The 22,568-nt window shown below is 39.4% G+C and overlaps 1 protein-coding gene across 1 annotated transcript in view; it reads right to left on the bottom strand.

Annotated features, from left to right (window-relative positions):
• Window positions 1-1,648: 1,648 nt before the first annotated feature.
• Window positions 1,649-22,568, bottom strand: part of LOC102425961 (ATP-binding cassette sub-family A member 8-like) — a 46,698-nt gene continuing 25,778 nt past the window's right edge. The window contains exons 18-30 of the mRNA XM_023748627.1: window positions 21,622-21,840; window positions 19,894-19,998; window positions 18,651-18,824; window positions 18,333-18,446; window positions 10,063-10,182; window positions 9,203-9,253; window positions 8,668-8,759; window positions 7,671-7,791; window positions 6,921-7,038; window positions 6,148-6,239; window positions 4,437-4,597; window positions 1,827-1,902; window positions 1,649-1,747 (exon numbers count right to left, since the gene is read on the bottom strand). Coding sequence (XP_023604395.1) covers window positions 1,649-1,747; window positions 1,827-1,902; window positions 4,437-4,597; window positions 6,148-6,239; window positions 6,921-7,038; window positions 7,671-7,791; window positions 8,668-8,759; window positions 9,203-9,253; window positions 10,063-10,182; window positions 18,333-18,446; window positions 18,651-18,824; window positions 19,894-19,998; window positions 21,622-21,840 — 1,542 coding nt within the window. The remainder of the gene's footprint in view (window positions 1,748-1,826; window positions 1,903-4,436; window positions 4,598-6,147; window positions 6,240-6,920; window positions 7,039-7,670; window positions 7,792-8,667; window positions 8,760-9,202; window positions 9,254-10,062; window positions 10,183-18,332; window positions 18,447-18,650; window positions 18,825-19,893; window positions 19,999-21,621; window positions 21,841-22,568) is intronic.

Raw genomic sequence — 22,568 nt, 5'->3', positions numbered from 1 at the left:
AAGATTTATATTTTTGATATTTATTTTATATATTTAATGCAATTTAACAAAGAAAAATCAACAAAAAATTTGAGTTCATAGGTTCACCATCACTGGGCTTTACAAATGATACTCAGGGTTGTTTTTATTTTGTATTAAGAGACAGTGTACGGGAAAGGGCCACCTTGCTTTCTGTAGATGCGTGGAGTTGGTGGCCACGCCTCTGGGCTGGGATGAGCTAAGCTCTTGGGGAGGCGGGGGAAACGGGGGCCGAGCTGGAGTTACAGCTGCTACAGGGGTGGCAGTTGGACCATTGCTGCTGCATGACTTGCAGTCTGTTGTGTTTTGTTTTTTTAAAAAAATATATATATATTTCTTGATTTCAGAGAGGAAGGGAGAGGGAGAGAGAGATAGAAACATCAATGATGAGAGAGAATCATTGATCGGCTTCCTCCTGCCCCACACCAGGGATCAAGCCCGCTACCCAGGCATGTGCCCCCACAGGGAATCTAACCGTAACCTCCTACTTCACAGGTTGATGCTCAACCACTGAGCTATGCCGGCTGGGCCAGGCCATTGTGTTTTGCAAGCCACGAAGTATGTGGAGCCTCAAGTCAAACAACACTTTCAAAGTCTACCAACATCTGCCTTCAGTGGTGGCTATTACACGTGGGTTTGAACCCAACATAACAAAATGGGAAACGGAATTCACATGGGGTAAGCCCTACTGCCAATAAAGGAAAAATAAGAGATGCGCATTAGTGAATTATGCTTTTAACCCTCCTAGACGATCCCTTCAATGAAGCTGAAGGTTCACTAGAAGGCCAAGCCAAAACAAAGTGAACATATAGGATGAAAAAAGTTCTTATCATGTTATGTACACGAGTACCAGCTTTTTATAATAAATGGTCTGAAGCTACACATTTTAAAAATGATTTTGCACAAACTAAGTCAAAGCCTTGGATAAGTTTCCTTTTAAATTTGAGGATTTAAAATCAGATTATAGAATATTTAGAGATGAATGCTTAGTAATTATGGATAAATACACACTATTTGAATAGATCTATTCTTCATTACTCATTTAGCAAAGAATTGGGTACTTATTTCAAGGCAAAGAGAGCATGAACATCTCTGCTCTCACAGAACCTCAATCTAATGGAGACTGAAAAACTGGTAACAGAACATGATAACTATTATGATGGAATTAGTGATGGTGAACTTATCTCATTGGGTACAGAGAGCTGGCTCAGCTGAATTTAAAAGTGAGTAGCCATGCCAACTGGCATGGCTTAGTGGTTGAGGGTTGATCTATGAACCAGGACATATGCTTGGTCTGGGTCTCCATCTCTAGTGTGGGGTGTGCATGGGCAGCCGATCAATGATTCTCACTCATCATTTTTGTTTGTATCTCTCCCTCCCTCTCCCTTCCTCTCTGAAATCAATACAAATATATTGATTTAAAAAATAAAAGTGAGTAGCCACAACTTTGACCTAAGAAACTGATATAAGTAGGTATATGTCCCCGACAGAACTCAGATTTCACACGTTAAAAACTTGATGAAAAGTAAAAAACAAATCAAAACAGCTTAAGGGACAATGTTCACAGGAGGTAAACACTTCACAGATTTCCTGCCAGGCATCCACACTGGCCCTGACCCGGCGGTGCCCCTCACCACATCTGCTGCTGCCCCGAGGGGTCCATGCCCGTGGTCGGCTCGTCCAGCAGCACCGCCGATGGGTTTCCCAGGATGCTCAGCGCGAAGCACAGCTAGAAGGAGAGGAACAGCGCATCTGGCATGGATCTGGGATCTGTGGGCCTCGCGGGGTAACCCCAGCCCCAACCCTACCTTTCTCTTGATTCCCTCTGACAAGGCCTTCACAGGGCGCTTCTGCTCCTCCTGCAGCTTGAGCGCCTCCACCAACCTGAAGCAAACACAATGGGGGCTACAGGCTTCTAAGAACCAGGACACTTGGTGGGAGAGCGAGCCACGCAGGACCAGGTGGGGAACAGAGCTCCGAAATGCGGTTCTGACATAGACGCCTGGCCATGTTGCATTGAACTGGTTTGACGCCCGCCCCCCAAATTAGTTTTTCCCTTTGAAAGATTTGAGGCCATTTTATGACATGCAAATAGCTGTCCTATGATAGTTTACACTTAAATTTTAGTATTTTTGATAAATTTACCAATACATACTTTGTTCTTTCCATATTTAAGATGAGAAAATAGAGGAGAAACCAAGATGGCGGCATAGGTAAACACCGGAGATTGCTGCCTCGCACAACCACTTCAAAAATACAACTAAAAGATGGAACGGAAATCACTCAGACCACAGGAAGGCTGGCTGAGGGGAAATTCTACAACTAGAAGGAAAGAGAAAAGCATACCGAGACTCAGAGGAGGTGCAGTGGGGAAAATACAAAGGTGCGGAGGTGCATGAGGAGCGGGCTGGTGGCTGAGGGCGCGGTTGTCTGTTTCAATTGGGAGGGAGTCTCAGGCTCTGAGCTCCAGTTCCGGGCAAGTCTCTGGGGACCCAGACTCAAACGGGAGAAGCGGGACTGTCTGGCATCGGTCGGAACTCGAGGGCAGCTTTCTCTCCGAGGTTTGCAGCGGTTGCTGGGACTCTGAGAGGCAGAGCCTCTGGAGACGGGACTGAGAGCAGCCATAACTGCTCGCTCCACCCGCCCTGTAGATCCCCTGGGACCTGCCCCGCCCAAGCCCTGCACAGAGGCATTTGCCGGATAGCCTCAGGCAAAGGCTACATTAGCACCTCCTTAGAGGACAGTAGTTCTCCCACTGCAGACACAGCTGATTCGCACAGCCAGTTGGCCTGGAGGTCAAGTAGTAATTACCTACAACAATCAAGGCTTAACTACAACAAGACTGCGCACAAAGACCACAAGGGGGTGCACAAAGAAAGCATAAAAAATGCGGAGACAAAGAAACAGGACACAAATGACAGAAATGGAGGATATAGAGTTCAAAACCACACTTTAAGGTCTCTCAAGAACTGTCTAGAAGCCGCTGATAAATTTAGTAAGACCCTCGAAAAGACTGGTTAGAACACCGTTAAATTTAGTAAGGCCCTCGAAAAGACTGGTGAGACAGCCGATAAATTTAGTAAGGCCCTCGAAAAGACTGGTGAGACCGCTGAGAAATATAGTGAGATCCTCAAGAAATCTAATGAGACCCTCGATGTTGTGATAAAGAACCAACTAGAAATTAAGCATACACTGACTGAAATAAAGAATATTATACAGACTCCCAACAGCAGACCAGAGGAGCGCAAGAATCAAGTCAAAGATTTGAAATGTGAAGAAGCAAAAAACACCCAACCGGAAAAGCAAAATGAAAAAAGAATCCGAAAATACGAAGATAGTGTAAGGAGCCTCTGGGACAGCTTCAAGCATACCAACATCCAAATTATAGGGGTGCCAGAAGATGAGAGTGAGCAAGATATTGAAAACCTATTTGAAGAAATAATGACAGAAAACTTCCCCTACCTGGTGAAAGAAATAGACTTACACGTCCAGGAAGCACAGAGAACCCCAAACAAAAGGAATCCAAAGAGGACCACACCAAGACACATCATAATTAAAATGCCAAGAGCAAAAGACAAAGAGAGAATCTTAAAAGCAGCAAGAGAAAGAAACTCAGTTACCTACAAGGGAATACCCATACGACTGTCAGCTGATTTCTCAACAGAAACTTTGCAAGCCAGAAGGGAGTGGCAAGAAATATTCAAAGTGATGAATACCAAGAACCTACAACCAAGATTACTTTATCCAGCAAAGCTATCATTCAGAATTGAAGGTCAGATAAAGAGCTTCACAGATAAGGAAAAGCTAAAGGAGTTCATCACCACCAAACCAGTATTATATGAAATGCTGAAAGGTATCCTTTAAGAAGAGGAAGAAGAAGAAAAAGGTAAAGATACAAATTATGAACAACAAATACACATCTATCAACAAGTGAATCTAAGAATCAAGTGAATAAATAATATGATGAACAGAATGAACTGGTGATTATAATAGAATCAGGGACATAGAAAGGGAATGAACTTACTATTCTTGGGGGGGGGGGAAATGGGTGTGGGAGATGCGGGAAGAGACTGGACAAAAATCGTGCACCTATGGATGAGGACAGTGGGTGGGGAGTGAGGGCGGAGGGTGGGGTGGGAACTGGGAGGAGGGGAGTTATGGGGGGAAAAAGAGGAACAACTGTAATAATCTGAACAATAAAGATTTAATTAAAAAAAATAAGATGAGAAAAGAAAATAACATGTTAATATCAGGAAAACCAGTTTGTGATCGCAAATCTCCCCATTGGGGTCTGGGTCAGCGTTGAGTCACCTGGGAAGTCTTGAGTTTCCTGTGAAGGCTGTCACTCCAACTGACTTCCTGGACCTCTCAGCTGTGTCCTCCTCCTGCCCCCCTCCCCGCCCCTTCCCCCCTTGTACCGTGTGATGGTGACCGTGGCATCTGCTTTCCTCAGCCCTTTCACCGCAGCGAACACGTCCAGGTGCTGCCTCACTGTCAGGTTGGGCCACAGCCCCTTCTCCTGAGGACAGTACCCCAGGAACCCCAGAGGGTCCCCTTCGCTGCTGCCTTTTAGTAGCACCTGCAGAGAAAACTTCCCTCTCAGACCCGACGGCCTGCCTTGCTCCTCTGTGTTCCCATGACATCTTTCTCCTTACAAACCTAGAAAAACTAGAGAAATTCTCCGAGCACATTGCCTCAAATCACCTGCAACCATTTTGCATTGGAAGAAGGTTGTCAGAGTGTAAATACCTGGCAACGAACAGATATTCAGGGCAAGTGACTTTAGGTAGGGCGATCCGAGAAAGCCTGCCTGCTGAGGGACCATTGCAGCAGGAGGGTGACAGGGCGCCTGCCCTGGAAAAGGCCAGGAGTTTGGGGTAGAGCAAAGCCCTGTGGAGGGATGCTGCTCAATGTGCTCTCAGACCCCAGGCTACAGTAGGGGATCTGGAGCCGAGGGGTCCAGGGGAGAAGAGAGAGATGTGATAGGAGGGTCGTGGGAATTAGCAAGGAGAGGTTTCCTTCCAGCCACAGTGCAGTGAGAGGTCACTGAATGTATTTCAGCAGGACAATGACCTTTTATAAAGATCTCACTGACTGATCTGATTCAAGCTGGTTTCATGACACCCAAATGGTTATTGGGTTTATAATTCAGATCTCACGTAACCTTTAGACATATTTCATTCCAAGATCTCAATGAATGGTTACCTCTTTTTTTGCCCCTGCTTAAGGAGAAATAAAATATTGATTTTATTTCAAGGGGCTGCTCTCAACTGAACTAAGCACTCCCATTAGGCTGGCTGAGCCACCAACATCACCCAGAGGCACCTTTCATGAACACCTGCTCTCACCTCAGCTTCAGAGCAACTGTGAATATGTTTCCTCCTTCCTCTTTCCTGGGACACCTGCCAATCACGTTCTTGGTGGTCTTCCCCTTGGTGGGCGTGACCACCAGCCCCTTTCCCATGGTGGAGGTGCACAAACCTCTGCCTTAGGATTCTGTTCTCCACTCCCCCCACCCCGACATACCTTTCAGAGGAGCTCTTAAGGTTACCTATCTCCTGCCATAGAATTTCAGTTTTCTCTGTAACTCATGTTGTTTCTTTGATAAATTCAGCTCTTTTTCTTTGCCTGGCCTTCTATGCAGTTGAATTGCATGGATAATTCTGTCAACCTCATATCCCGATTGCTCTACTTGGAGCCATTCCTTGAAAACACTCACCTAAGATACTGTGTTTCTACCAAAATATGTGTTACAGTAACTAAGCACTTGTAAAGAAACACACACACACACACACACACACACACACACACACATTTTAATTCATAATAGGAGGACAGTGCTCATTGAAAGTGCAAATCGAAGTGTTTTATGGTAGTATAATAGGACTTGTATAAATTCTGAGATTGGCCATTTCCACGAATTGCCTTTACAGGCATGAATAATTATTCCCTTTCAGTGATTAATTTTGTTGTGTGTTAATGTGATAATTTGTAATGGGTATTCAGCCACATTAATCACTTCATTCATCTAATGAATAAGTGAGATTTTGCTGGTTATAACAATTTGACATCTTATGAAATTTATCTTGAGCACCACTAGGTAATGTATTTTCCACATGATTCACCTACCTGTCCAGCAGTTGGTTTGGTGTCTCCAGTTATCACTTTAATGGATGTACTTTTACCAGCTCCATTGTGTCCTAGTAATCCTAAAACCTCACCTGGAAAAAAAGGTCACATTTAGTACAAATTGATTTTAATAATAAAATTAAGAATAAAACATAGTCTGAAGCCTCACTGTGACAAGTATTCTATGTGATTTGTAGGTAATGTCTCATTCAATTGTCATATCCCCCCACCCCCAGAGGTAATCATAACCCTTTCTTACATATTTGGGAACAAAAGCCCTTAGGGATGAGGTTAGTTGCTCAAAGTCACACTGATGGAAAGTGACAAAGTCACTCTTGGAAGCTAGGTGTATGACACCACACATCTCCTGTGATCCTAAGAACTGTGCAATAATGTCACAAAATGAAGTCAAGTGCCATCTGCCGGTCAAGCCTTCAGAACATGCTGGCACATTCTTTTTGTTTTCTTGTGAAAAATAATGAATGTTAGGAAATTAATCGTGTTCATTATAGAGAACAGCACATTTTTGGGGTTTCAATGGTTTATTTCAATAGAGTGCTTATGGTTTCCATGCCCATGTGACTAAGTCCTTATCTATGGGCATGACTTAGTTAATTTCTCTAGGAATGAGCCATGTAAAAGGAGCTGTCAAGGTCACCCCACTGATGGGTCTGTGTGCGAACCAAGAGGTGGTCACAGAATGATTCTCATCAAGAACCACAAAGCGCGAAGGAGGGCTCCGAGCCAGCAGTGGGAGAGCCTCCATGTCCAACCTTTTCTGACACAGAAAGAGACATTCCTTGTGGCGATTTTCTTCTTCTTCTTGGAAAAGCAGTGTTTCCTCCTCACTGTGTACTCCTTGCGTAGACAGCTGGCAATAATGGCTGGTCTCTGTAAATGACAAGTACGTCATGTCAGACATTAAGACTCTCTATTGACCTCAAACAAGCTTTAGCCTCCGACTGAGCTAGCCCCTGACTGCACAAGCCATGCCTCCAAGAAGACTTCCTACTAGATGACAGGTTTATGGGCCATTCTCCTATCTTAGCACTTATGTTTCCCTCTCCTACAAGGGCACTCACTCAGGAACACATTATTTTATGCAGCCAGCCCATCTCTCAGAACAGAAGCAAAGAGACTTGGAGAAGCACCAAATCACCCTCCAAGGACAAACAACACATTGTGGACTCGACTTTGCCCTGCATTTTGTAGTGTCCTTTCTCCAAGAAGCAGTGATTGGGGTCACTTAGCTCAGTTTCTAAAATTCACAAATTCTTTCTTGGCTTCAGAAATTTCAATTTCACTCCATTTTTAAGATTTATTTTCTATGAAAGACAAAGTGAGTTAAAATGATTTTTTAATCTGTGCTCATTTAGATGTAAAAATAATGACTACCTGCTAAAATAAAGTTATGATCCTCATTTGTATGAATTAAAGAAACGTAAAATCATTTGAGAATTAGATGCTTTCTGATTTTATTCATTTGTGTTAGTTGTTGAAATAACTACTTTGTGTGTTTTTACCTCATCAAAGTTTGTGGAATTCAAGGCATTTGCTGTTCTCACTCTTTCCATCTCAACATCTTCATCCTCCTCCTCGGGCTCCTCTGGATTTTGGTGTACATCACTGCTTCTTGGAGAAATCCTGCAGTCAAACCATCCATTAATAATTGATTTCGGTTTTTTATCCTCGTATCAAAAACACTGCATTCTTTAAATCTTATACTTGAGTAGACTGGGTGATTAATAACCCATCATAATTTCTCTTCAATCCAGTGAAATCTCCACGCCCCGTCCAAATGCAAATAGGATGCTTGATCACCTGTTAAGGTTAGGCATTTCTTTGGAATATGTGTCAGATTCACTAATTTTCCTCCATTCTAACTCCGTCCCTCATACTCTCTTCCTTCTAGTCTCTCTTCCTTCAACCTAAATCTCCCATACTGATCTTAGAAGACTTCTTAAAAGTCTTCTTGTATCTGGGAAGTTTCCCATGCAACTATCGGTAAGAGTTATCAATGAAACTGATGGGGAATAAGATGCTTATGGTTGCATCATTGAATGATGGGAACAGTCTCAGCTTTGAAGTGCCATGAATGACTGAACCAGTCTATGGTCCACCAGTTGAACTTCTCACTATCACAGGAAAAGAGCTATTGCCGTCTTTGACCTATTGATCATTCTATTCTTCCATTCTGGACCGACTGCATTCCATCGTCACTGTCAATCTATTCACATTAAGTGCTGTTTAAACTGAATGAGCTGGATGTAACTTTCCCTAGTGTTCCACTGCACAGTGTCAGACAGAGTCTTTAATATTCAATGTTTTAGGTCTGTTTGCTCCACTATTTATAATCTTTGATTTTAGTCCCTATATCTCTATTATTTATATTGACACATGGTTCCTACCCCAGCCCATTCTAGTTCTTAGCATTTCTTTGTTAATGGATTAATTTGTGCATAAAATTATTTTAAAACAGTGATCACTGAAATAAAAGAATCAAATTTCATTTCTCCAGACCGAAAGAAGGGATCCTTTCTCATTGATATCTTTCCAAACTTCCATTCCAGACATCGAAGAATAAAAATCACAACAATAAGTTGCAAGAAAGGCTAGGAATAAAGAGATGCATAATTAAAAACACTAAAAGAAAATCATTTCACATTAAAAGTGAGTTAGGAATAATTAGACTTCTACAAAGATGCATTTGGCAAAATCATTACCAATTTCCAATCATCTATTTGTCAAACTTTGAAACTAGCAAATTCACTTTCAACCTTGTTTACAGAAACGTAAGAAACAAGTATAATTGTGTGATACCATTATTTTAAATAAGTTTCTCTAATAGTTATACAGTGTACTTAAAAATTGGGACGCATATTATCTCCATAGTTGATTTTTATAAAAAATATTCTATTTTTACAAATATTTTATCTCTATGCGCTACAAATACCTATATATCCACACTAATAAAAAGTTTCACTGTGTTTAAAGGAACTAAACTAGTTTAGTTAGTAAAATACATGATAAATTTTAAAGAAGAATATGTTCTTACAATTAGGAATAGCAGAACGAGCTCTCCATCAATTGAAAAAAGCCACCCATGCTGCAAAAAGAAAGACAATGGTTAAAGAAGAAAGTTTTCATTTTGTGGGTTTTTGCCATATAAAGTGAATTGGCCCATTTGAACAACCCTCCTGGCATACCCCCTGAAGAGTACTGGCTAAGGGTCCATTCCACAATGTGTAGTGAGGAGCTGTCTTCCTTCCTCCCAAGGTTTACGAGCCATTGTGCTTTTATTTGAAGCAATAGGATTGAGCAGTTATTCATCACCTGGTGAGAGAATCTTGGGGTCTGTTGTGCTAGCCTCCCCAAACATTGAGAGAGGGGCAGATTTAACCTTTATCACACAGACCTTCACACACCTGCTGGTGCTCACTGCCCCTTTCATAAGTCCCCTTTCTTTCCTTTCTCTTCCCTATGGATACCCCTTAACTCACATACTGTACCTTCCTTCCATAGGTAGAAGTATAGGTATCAGTCAGCTAGAAAAAGGATCGAGAGCTTCTCTAGAATCCTGAAATCCCTAAGATTAGAGACATTTAATTTGGCTCCTTCTAGAGCTGAGCATGCCCAAGAGTGTATAAAGCCCTGATTGAGTATAAAGGCTGCTTTATACTCAACCCATTATTGTTATTTATTCTTCCTCCCCACCCATCAACTAGGGTCAACTATTCTATTACAGTTCAGCTGGAGCATATTGTCCTATCTGGAGAGAGATTCAGTTGGAAGCATGAAGTAGAAATCTTCAAATGTCATACATACTGAACATGTTGCAGAGTCCCAGCCCTAAGCAAAGCTTTCACCATTGGTTGTGAGTTCCAGGACACTGGAGCAGATGGTGGCATTACTTACATAAAAAGATAAGATCATACAGGCAACTAATGCAGTGTGTGGCGTTATCAAGTTGATGAAAAACAGTAAAATGTTTTCAGACATTCCCACCAGAATGATGACCATACCGAAATGGGTGATCTAAAAAGAAAAACAAAGCATATTAACCACTCTGAACATCAATAGATGCTCCAAATTAAGATGGCTCATCTTGGAGATATTCCTAACTTCCACTTGACCCTGAAAACCAAGCTGAAATGAGCGGATCTCCATGGACATTTTCTCTTGATGACTCAGGCACATTCCTTTGGCCTGGAGGATCATGAATGAGACCTCACTAGATAAAGCTAGGATCTAATATAGAGAGCATTTTAAATATAGAAAAGAAAAAAGGTAGTGATATTATTTTTTGCGGTAAAATTTAGAATTGTATGTAAGCAATAATCATAGGTAAAAATTTAAATTGAATTTTAATAGGATTGCCCAGCCACTGTGGCTGACTGGTTGAGCATCTGAACTATGAACTAGGACAGTGATGGTGAACCAATGACACACGTTTCAGAGGTGACACGTGAACTCTTCTTTGTTTGATTTTTTCTTGTTAAGTGGCATTTAAATATATAAAATAAATATCAAAAATATAAATCTTTGTTTTACTATGGTTGCACATATCAAAAAATTTCTATATGTGACACAACACCAGAGTGAAGTTAGGGTTTTTCAAAATGCTGACACGCTGAGCTCAAAAGGTTCGCCAACACTGAACTAGGAGGTCACGGTTCAATTCCCATTCTGGGCCCGTGCCCAGGTTGATGGCTTGATCCCCAGTTTGGGGTGTGCAGGAGGCAGTCAATCAATGGTTCTCTCTCATCATTGATGTTTCTAAATCTCTCTCTCCTATCTCTTCCTCTCTGAAAGCAATAAAAACATATATTTAAAAAAAGACATCTAATAGGAATAAAGCAACAATAAAAGAATACATGTTAACTATACCAATGGAGAAATATAAGCATTTAAAAACCTGGAGTGGCTTAGTACTAGTACTAAAATACAAAATTCAGGAGAAGAGAAAGTTATAAGTACATCTGCCCCTCTCACACATTTTCTTCTCAACTACTGTAATGCCTTGCTAACAGTTTCTGTACTTCTAATTTCTCTCTGTTACAAACCATCACGTCTATGGCTTCCAGAATATTCTTCCTAAAAGTGTGTCTGTGGTCATATTTCTTTTCTGAATTATTAGCTTCCATGAGAGTGAGTGAGAGAGGGAAACATCAATTTGTTGTTCCACCCATTCATTGGTTGATTTTTCTATGTGTCCTGACTAGGTATCAAACCCACAACCTTGGCATATTGGATGATGCTCTAACCAACAGAGCTACCTGGATAGGGCTGTAGAATAAATTCTTGAGCCAATCATTTAAGGCGAGTCATGATTCCAACCATTATGTTCACCACGACTAGGACCATGCTCAGGCTGTAGCCAGTTTTCTACCCACATTCATATCAGATTATTACCAGTAGTTAGGACATTTTTCTAGTGTGGACACTCTCCCCTTTGGATTTTGGTTTGTCCACTCTTTTCTATTTGCATCATCATTCTTCTCCAAATGTTGAAATCTAATTTTTCCTCATGTTTCACTCCCGGAAGGAAAACTCTGCCCTCATTTTTATGAATGACTCTCTCCCTTTTCTGGTTTTCATAGACCTCTTTATTACTCAGTTGTGTTAGATTTTATTTATTTATTTTTAAATATGTTTTTATTGATCAGAGAGAAAGGGACAGGGGGACAGAGATAGAAACATCAAGGATGAGAGAGAATCTTTGATTGGCTGCCTCCTGCACACCCCCTCTGAGAATAAAGTCCACAACCTGGGCATGTGCCCTTGACCAGAATCGACCCCAGGACCCTTCAGTCTACAGGCCGATGTTCTATTCACTGAGCCAAACCAGATAGGGTGGTTGTGTTAGACTTTTAAAGATGGATGGTATCTTGGTAACTTTTACCTTATCACTGATTTAGGAATTGGCTGTTTACTCATCTATTTAACATTGAGCACTCTTTCAGTGTTAAAACTGTAGACGACCGAGAGGAGCCACCACAGCTGTGAACAGCACACACCAGAGGAGCTGCTGCCAACTGAGGAGCAGCTGATACCACAACCGTCCAAGGAGCAACTGCAGCCCGAGGAGCCACTGCCACCCAACGAGCAGCCACTGAATGACTCAACATCTAGATATGTTGGTGAGATCAAACATGGATAGACAAAGAAACCCCCAGAGGAAAGAAAAGGAGAACGCGCCAGAAAAGCAGCTAAGTGATACAGAGGCATGCAACATGACAGAAAAAGAATTCAGATTAAGGGTCCTAGAGTGCATAAACCGGATGGAGGACAAAAATCAACAACTAATGCAAGAATCAAGAAGAAACGGATGAAAAAAATCAACAACTTATGTAAGAATCAAAAAGAAATGGATGAAAAAATCAATAACTTAGGTAAGAACCAAGAAGAAATGAAGACCGATATAGCTGCAATAAAAAACACCATTGAAAGTTTCAACAGTAGACTAGGAGAAGCAGAGGACCGAATTAGTGAATTAGAAGACAGGGAAGCAAAACACACCCAAACTGAACTGCAATTGGAGAAAAAAATTAAAAGACAGGAGGAGAGCCTAAGGGAGCTTTGGGACAACATGAAACGAAACAACATACAAATGATAGGGGTGCCAGAACAACAGAAAGAGGAACAATGATTAGAAAACCTATTTGAAGAATTAATATCAGAAAACTTCCCTGAGGTGGGGAAGAAAAAAGTCACACAAGCACCGAGAGCCCCAAACAAGGTGAACCCGAAAAGACCCACACCAAGACACATCATAATTACCATGGCAAATGTTCAGGACAAAGAGAGAATCTTACAGGCTGCAAGAGAGAGATGGAAAGTTACATACAAGGGATCTCCCATTAGATTATCAAATGATTTCTCAACAGAAACACATCAGGCCAGAAAAGAATGGACGGAAATTTACAAAGTGATGCAAAGCAAAGGACTGAACCCAAGAATATTCTATCCAGCAAGGCTATCATTCAAAATTGAAGGGGAAATAAGAAGCTTCACAGGCAAAAAAAGGCTAAGGGAGTTTATCACCACCAAGCCGGCAATGCAGGAAATACTAAAAGCACTGGTGTAAAAAGAAGAAATAAAAAGCTCAGAAAGAAAACAGGCACAGAAAATAGAAATGGCTACAAACAAGTACCTTTCAATAATAACTTAAAAACGTAAACGGACTAAATGCCCCAATTAAAAGACATAGAGTGGTTGAATGGATAAAAAAACATGACCCATATATTTGCTATCTACAAGAGACCCACCTCAGAAGAAGGGACTCACACAGGCTGAAAGTGAAGGGCTGGAAAAATATCTTTCAGGCAAATGGAAATGAAAAAAAGCTGGGATAGCAATACTTATATCTGACAAAATAGACCTCAAAGTGAAGGCCATAACAAAAGATAAGGAAGGCCACTTCATAATACTAAAGGGATCAATACAACAAGAATATATAACCCTGATAAACATATATGCACCTAATGCAGGAGCACCCAAATACATAAAAAAACTCCTGAAGATATCAAAGAGAGATCAAAAACAATACAATCACAGTAGGGGACTTTAATACACCACTGACATCACTGGATAAATCCTCTAGACAAACAGTCAGCAAAGAAGCAGCAATCCTAAATAACTCACTAGACCAGATGGACTTAATTGACATCTTCAGAACATTTCATCCTAAAGCCACGGAATATACATTCTTCTCAAGTGCTCATGGGACATTTTCAAAAAGAGACCACATATTGGGTCACAAACAAAGTCTCCCCAATTTCAAGAAGACTGAAATCATACCAGCCATCTTCTCAGACCACAATGGCATAATATTAGAAATAAACTACAATAAAAACAACCCAAAATACTCAAACACTTTGAAGCTGAATAGGATGTTATTAAATATTAATTGGGTTACCAATGAGATCAAAGAAGAAATTAAAAAACAAAAAACAAAAAAAAAAACAACAAAACAAACAAAAAAAGAAATTAAAAACATCCTGGAAACTAGTGACAATGAAAACACAACAATCCAAAACCTATGGGACACAATGAAAGCAGTCCTGAGAGGGAAGTTTATAGCTTTACAGGCCTATCTCAAAAAACAAGAAAAAATGGTAGTAAATCATCTAACTCTACATCTCAAATAATTAGAAAGAGAGCAACAAGAAAAGCCCAGAGTGTGCAGAAGGAAGGAGATAATAAAGATTGGAGCAGAAATAAATGACATAGAGACCAAAAAAAAAAAAAATACAGAAAATCAAAGAAACCAAGAGCTGGTTCTTTGAAAGGATAAACAAGATTGGTGAACCTCTAGCCAGGCTCACCAAGAAGTAAAGAGAGAGGACCCAAATAAACAAAATCATAAATGATAGAGGCGAAATAACAACAGACCCCACAGAAATACAAATGATTGTTAAAAAATACTATGGACAACTCTACTCCAACAAACTAGACAACCTGGAGGAAATGGACAAATTCCTAGAAAAATACAACATTCCAAACTTAATCAGAAAGAATCTAAAAATCTCAATAGGCCAATGACTATGGAAGAAATTGAAGCAGTCATCAAAAAGCTTCCAGCAAACAAAAGCCCAGGACCAGACAGCTTCACAGGGGAGTTTTACCAAACATTCGAGGAAGAACTAAAATCTATCTTCCTCAGACTACTACAAAAAATTCAAGAGGAAGGAACACTTCCAAGCTCATTCAATGAAGCCAGCATCACCCTGATACCAAAACCAGGTAAAGACAACACAATGAAAGAGAATTACAGGCCAATATCTCTCATGAACATAGATGCCAAAATCCTCAACAAAATCTTAGTAAATCAGATCCAGCAGTACATCAGAAAGATCATACACCATGACCAAGTAGGATTTATCCCAGGGATGCAAGGATGGTACAATATCCCCAAATGAATAAACGTGATACATCACATAAACAAATTGAAAGAAAAAAAACACATAGTCATATCAATTGATGCAGAAAATGCATTTGACAAAATCCAACACCCATTTTTGATAAAAACTCTCAGCAAGGTGGGAATAGAAGGATCATACCTCAACATCATAAAAGCCATATATGACAAGCCCACAGCCAACATCATACTCAATGGACAAAAACTAACACCATTTTCCCTAAGAACAGGAACAAGACAAGGATGCCCACTCTCACCACTCCTGTTCAGCATAGTCCTGGAAGTGTTAGCCATTGCAATTAGGCAAGAAGAAGAAATAAAAGGCATCCAAATTGGAAAAGAAGAAGTAAAACTGTCCTTATTTGCAGATGACACGATATTATACATAAATAACCCTAAATACTCCATCAAAAAACTATTAGACTTATTACATGAATTTGGCAATGTTGCAGGATACAAAATTAACCCCAAGAAATCTAAGGCATTTCTATACACCAATAGTGAACTTACAGAAAGAGAGACTAAAAAAACAATCCCATTTACCATCGCACCAAAAAAATTGATACCTAGGAATAAACTTAACTAAGGAGCTAAAAGACCTCTACTCAGAAAACTACAGGACATTGAAAAAAGAGATAGAGGAAGACATAAACTGATGGAAGAACATACCATGTTCTGGGATTGGTAGAATCAACATCATTACAATGTCCATACTACCCAAAGCAATCTATAAATTCAACGCACTTTCCATTAAAATACCAATGGCATATTTGACAGACCTAGAATGAACTCTCCAAAAATTCATCTGGAATAAAAAAAGACCCCAAATAGCTGCAGCGATCCTGAAAAGAACAAAGTAGGTGGGATCTCAATACCAGATAGCAAGCTGTATTACAAAGCCACTGTTCTCAAAACTGCCTGGTACTGGCACAAGAACAGACATATAGATCAATGGAATAGAATAGAGAGCCCAGAAATCGACCGGAACCAATATGCTCAATTAATATTTGCAAAGGTGGCAAGAACATACAATGAAGTCAAGATAGTTTCTTCAATAAATGGTGTTGGTGAAATTGGACACATACATGCAAAAAAAATAAAAAAGAACCTATACCACCAACTTACACCATACACAGAAATAAACTCAAAATGGATAAAGGACTTAAATGTATGACTGGAAACCATAAAAATACTAGAAGAATCCAAAGGCAACAAAATCTCAGACATATGCCAAAGCAATTTCTTCACCGATACAGCTCCTAGGGCATTGGAAACTAAAGAGAAAATAAACAAATGGGACTACATCAAAATAAAAAGCTTCTGCACAGCAAAAGAAACCATCAACAAAACAACAAGAAAGCCCACTGCATGGGAGAACATATTTGCCAGTGTTATCACCAATACAGGTTTAATCTCCAACATTCATAGGGAACTCATACAACTTAGCAAAAGGAAGATAAACAATCCAATCAAAAAATGGGCAAAGGACCTAAATAGACACTTTTGAAAAGAGGACATTCAAAAAGCCAAGAGACATATGAAAACATGCTAAAAGTCACTAATCATCTGAGAGATGCAAATCAAAACAATAATGAGGTACCATCTCACACCTGTCAGAATAGCTATCATCAACAAATCAACAAACGACAAGTACTGGAGAGGATGTGGAGAAAAAGGAACACTCGTGCACTGCTGGTGGGAATGCAGACTGGTGCAGCCACTATGGAAGACAGTATGGAGTTTCCTCAAAAAACTAAAAATGGAACTCCCATTTGACCCTGTGATCCCACTTCTAGGAATATATCCCAAGAAACCAGAAACACCAATCAGAAAGGATATATGCACACCTATGTTCATAGAAGTACAATTCACCATAGCTAAGATCTGGACACAGCCTAAGTGCCCATCAGTAGATGAATGGATTAGAAAACAGTGGCACATCTACACGATGGAATACTATGCTGCTGTAAAAAAGAAGGAACTCTTACCATTTGCAACAACATGGATGGAACTGGAGAGCATTATGCTAAATGAAATAAGCCAGTTAATGAAGGAAAAATACTACATGATCTCACTCCTTTATGGATAATAAAGACCATTATAAACTTATGAACAAAAATAGATACAGAGGCAGAGCAGCCTCGAACAGACTGTCAAACTACAGCGGGAAGGCCGGGTAGGGTAGGGTGGGAGAAGGGGGGGTAAGAGATCAACCGAAGGACTTGTATGCATGCATATAAGCATAACAATGGACATAAGACACTGAGGGGTAGGGGAGGCCAGGGGATTGTTAAGGACGGGGGAAAAAAGGAGACATATGTAATACTCTTTGTAATACTTTAAGCAATAAAACAATTAATCAACAAATGAGTGGATTAAAAAACTGTGGTACATCTACACAATGGAATACTATGCTGCGGTAAAAAAGAAGGAACTCTTGCCTTTTGCAACAGCATGGATGGAACTGGAGAGCAATATGCTAAGTGAAATAAGCCAGTCAGAGAAAGAGAAATACCTCATGATTTCTCTCATTTGTGGAATATAGAGAACAACATAGACTGATGAACAGGGACAGACCCAAAGACAGAGAAATAGCGATCAGACTATTAAAACCCAGAGGGAGAGTAGGGGAGGGAGGGGGCAAGGGGAAGAGATCAACCAAAGGACTTGTATGCATGCATATAAGCCAAACCAATGGACATGGACAACTGGGGGATTAGAGCATGGGGGGCGGGGTGGGAGGATGGGGGTTTAATGGGCGGGATGAGGACACATTTGTAATACATTAACTAATAAAGAATTAAAAAAAAACTGTTGATGACCAGAAATTATAATAGATGCTTATAGATTACATATATTTTCTCCTAATTTAGATAAATTAAGTGTCGCTTTATGGAATTCTTAGTAGAGAGTTGGAGAAGTTGCTTCTAGTTTTAACTAAGCTGGTTACAGTATTTGCATAATGTCAGGGAGATCTTTGGGGTTATTTCTTTTTCAGTAAAAAGAAAATACAGATGGTTTTCCAGGTTTCCTTCTGTTAAATATTTTATGCCGAGAAAAAATGTGGCCACTTTTCAAGAAAGACCGGGTAGAAATAGGGAGAGGGAAAGAGGCAGATTTTGAAGAGGATCCATATCTAAGGCAGGGAAACTTTAAATATGTTAGACTCTCATATTAATGTATTTTACCAAGGGCAAATTTAAACTACTATCCCAGAATCATACATTACATGTATAAAATACGTGTTCAAAAGAAACATACTTACAACAAAGTAGCCCAAAGACCAAATGCCACTATTTTTTCTCCCCTTTCGAAAAATGAATGAAATTATATACGTAAAGAAAACAAGGGATGGTACAGAACCAATAGCACATGGGATCTGAAAAAAAAGAAGTGCTGCATTTTAGTTAAAGACAAATGTAATCTAAGAAAACATTTAAGATTCAAAACATTGGCACAGCACCAGGTCTTATAGTTATTAATAATTTATGACCATGTGACTATCAATGAAAACAGTTTGCATTTTCAAAGTTTCTAACCATGTCATACAGTGATAATTTGCTGGATGAATATTGTAACTTACTTGCTCATTGTGAAGTATAAATTCAAACATATTTTCTTTGAAGCTTAAAATAAACTCCAATAAATATATTAGAAGGAACATCAGCCAGTATAGTGGGACGTCCACCAACGCCTGCCCAAGCCAGTAAGCGGAAGGGAAGAGCCCGGAGATCCGAAGCTGGGACCACACTTTGTTCTGAGCAGGAGACAGCAAAAATACAGATGCTATTTCAACTTGAGGTTTAAGAAAATGTGGATTATGCAAGAGAATCCCAGTTTCTCCACACCCTCACAAACTCTGTATTGTCAGTCATTTTAACATGTATTCATTTTATTTGGTGTGTAAAGGAATCTCACTGTGGTTATTTTCTGGGTTACACATGATGTTACCCATCTTTTAATGGAAGCATTTTCCATCTACATATCTTCTTTGGTAAGGTATCTGTTTTATTTTAATATTTTGCCCATCTTTGAAATTAGGTTATCTTCTATTACTGGGGTGCAAGAACTCTTTATATTGTTGACACAAATCTTTTGTTATGTATGTGCATTGTGAATATTTCTCTCCCAGCCTACAGCTTTTTATTTGCTTCTTGGTGATTGACAAAGGAGAAAAGGTTTGAACTTTGATGAAGGTCAAGATAACATTTTTTTGTATGGTCTATGCTTCCTTTGTCCCAACTAAGAAATATTTCCTACCAGAAGATCTATGATTCATTTCAAAATAATTTTGTGTATAGTGAGAATTGAGTGTCGAGAACATGTTTTTCATAACAGTATCAAGTTCTTTCCATACAATTTTCTGAAAAGACTAACCTTACCCCATTTGAATTCCCTGGCAGTTTTACTGAAAATCCGTTGATGATATATGTGTGGGTTTATATCTGAAATGTCTATTCCATTTCACATATTTAAATGATTAACCTTACTTAATACAACACATTTTTATTTACTATCACTGCAGTAAGTCTTGCAATCAGAAGCATAAATCTTTCAATTTTGTTTTTCTTTTTCAAAGTTATTTTATTTTCAGTTATTTGCGTACTCATATAAATTTTGGAATCATTCTGTAGACTCTATTTATTTATCTATGCATTTATATTTCCACTTATAAAACTTCCTTTTATCTTTACAACTTAGGATTTTTGTCTGAATTGGCTGCTCAAGCAAATGTGTATAAATCTCCTCTTGAAAAATCCTGTAATTATATTACCTTCAACATATGATCATACAAAGTAAGGGAAGTTTCAGTTACTCATTGTTACCTTATAATCATCGATGCTGCTCATGGCAATGTAAGGAGCATAACTGGATGACAAAAACACCAAGAACAGGGAAGACATCGTGAATGAAACTGAAATATCCAGTTCCTTTTGAAAAGGCAAAGAATATAATGAGTTGCATGAACAAATTTGAAATTTTTTTTATTGTTTTATTGCTTAAAGTATTACAAAGGGTATTGCATATGTGTCCTTTTTTTCCCCCACCCTTGACAATCCCCTGGCCTCTCCTACCCCCCAGTGTCTTATGTCCATTGGTTATGCTTATATGCATGCATATAAATCCTTCGGTTGATCTCTTACCCCCCTCCTTCCTACCCCCTAACCCTCCCTGGCCTTCCCGCTGCAGTTTGAAAATCAGTTTGAGGTAGCTCTGCCTCTGTATCTATTATTGTTCATAAGTTTATAATGGTCTTTACTATCCATGAATGAGTGAGATCATGTGGTATTTTTCCTTCATTGACTGGCTTATTTCACTTAGCATAATGCTCTCTAGTTCCATCCATGTCGTTGCAAATGGTAAGAGTTCCTTCTTTTTTACAGCAGCATAGTATTCCATCGTGTAGATGTACCACTGTTTTCTAATCCATTCATCTACTGATGGACACTTAGGCTGTTTCCAGATCTTAGCTATGGTGAATTGTGCTGCTATGAACATAGGGGTGCATATATCCTTTCTGATTGGTGTTTCTGGTTTCTTGGGATATATTCCTAGAAGTGGGATCACACGGTCAAATGGGAGTTCCATTTTTAGTTTTTTGAGGAAACTCCATACTGTCTTCCATAGTGGCTGCACCAGTCTGCATTCCCACCAGCAGTGCACGAGTGTTCCTTTTTCTCCACATCCTCTCCAGCACTTGTCATTTGTTGATTTGTTGATGATAGCCATTCTGACAGGTGTGAGATGGTACCTCATTGTTGTTTTGATTTGCATATCTCGGATGATTAGTGACTTTGAGCATGTTTTCATATGTCTCTTGGCTTTCTGAATGTCCTCTTTTGAGAGGTGTCTATTTAGATCCTTTGCCCATTTTTTGATTGGATTGTTTATCTTCTTTTTGTTAAATTGTATGAGTTCCCTATAAATTTTGGAGATTAGGCCCTTATCAGATATGACATTGGCAACTATGTTTTCCCACACAGTGGGCTTTCTTGTTCTCTTTAGTTTCAAGTGCCCTAGGAGCTGTATCAGTAAAGAAATTGCTTCGGCATATGTCTGAGATTTTGTTGCCTTTGGATTCTTCTAGAATTTTTATGGTTTCCCGTCATACATTTAAGCCCTTTATCCATTTTGAGTTTATTCTTGTGAATGGTGTAAGTTGGTGGTCTAGTTTCATTTTCTTGCATATATCTGTCCAATTTTCCCAACACCTTTATTGAAGAGACTATCTTGGCTCCATTGTATATTCTTGCCTCCTTTGTCAAATATTGATTGAGCATAAACAGACTATGTATAACCCTGCCTTACTTCCCTTTTGTTACCAAACTCTTGACTATCTATCCAGAATGGAAGCTTGATTTTTGGCTTGAAACCCACATGTATGAATAAGGAAAGTGCCAATCACAGAACTGCAGGATTTGACTATCATTTCCTCACGTTCTCTTGAAAATACAGTTTGTTAGTTCTATTTACATTAAAAAAATCAAAGCTTGAAAAATTACATTGATTTATCAAAGCCACAGGAACCTGCATGAATCTAAACACTAATTTACCCTGCAGATTTTACTCAATAAAAATAAAATCCCAGCCACCCAGGAGATGCCTGATGAGGGAGTCATAGAGTACATACTCACCAGCAAAGACGTACTTCTCCCAGTTTGAATACGTGCTGATGGTCTAACTATTCTAAGCAGCCCATTACTAACAATATCCATAAGAACTGGGAAGCAATTCAGTCTCTTGGTATTGCATGCTAATGAAAATGTGTAATTCTGAAATAGAAAACGCAAGATTATAAATTCTCAGAGATCTTCATTTTTTCCCCTAAAGAATTAAAAATTCAATACTTTAATTAAAAATCATGTTTTAAAAACAGTGTTAAATAATCTGAACAAAAACAAACATTGTGTTAAATAAGCCGAAACATGCATATAGGTGGTATCTGGCTTTCAGGACACCAGGTGTCTGACTTACAGTAGAATCAAATATTATTGTTTAAGATTAAAACAGAAGTTTCAGCACATATGTATTAGAAAATCCTTGGGAGGAAATACATACTTTTCGGACTTAAATATGTTCTTTTTTTTAAAATATATTTTATTGATTTTTTTACAGAGAGGAAGGGAGAGAGATAGAAAGCTAGAAACATAGAGAGCTAGAAACATCGATGAGAGAGAAACATCGATCAGCTGCCTCCTGCACACTCCCTAGTGGAGATGTGCCCACAACCAAGGTACATGCCCTTGACCGGAATTGAACCCGGGACCTTTCAGTCCCCAGGCTGACGCTCTATCCACTGAGCCAAACCGGTTACAGCTTAAATATGTTCTTGACAGTGGGTATTGTATGGTATTTATTTTGCTAATACACACAGTGTGTGGTAGACAGTGACTGATATATGAATTATTTATCATACAAATGACTATGATTAACTAAGTAATGAAAGAAGTACCCCTGTATTTGTTTTTCATTTTGTTTCCTAAATTGAAGGCCGGAGTAT

This window comes from Myotis lucifugus, unplaced genomic scaffold (assembly GCF_000147115.1).
Source record: "Myotis lucifugus unplaced genomic scaffold, Myoluc2.0 scaffold_1592, whole genome shotgun sequence".
NCBI classification, from domain to species: domain Eukaryota; kingdom Metazoa; phylum Chordata; class Mammalia; order Chiroptera; family Vespertilionidae; genus Myotis; species Myotis lucifugus.
The sequence above is the reverse complement of the archived record's forward strand: the minus strand, read 5'-3'. Positions and strand labels throughout refer to the sequence as shown.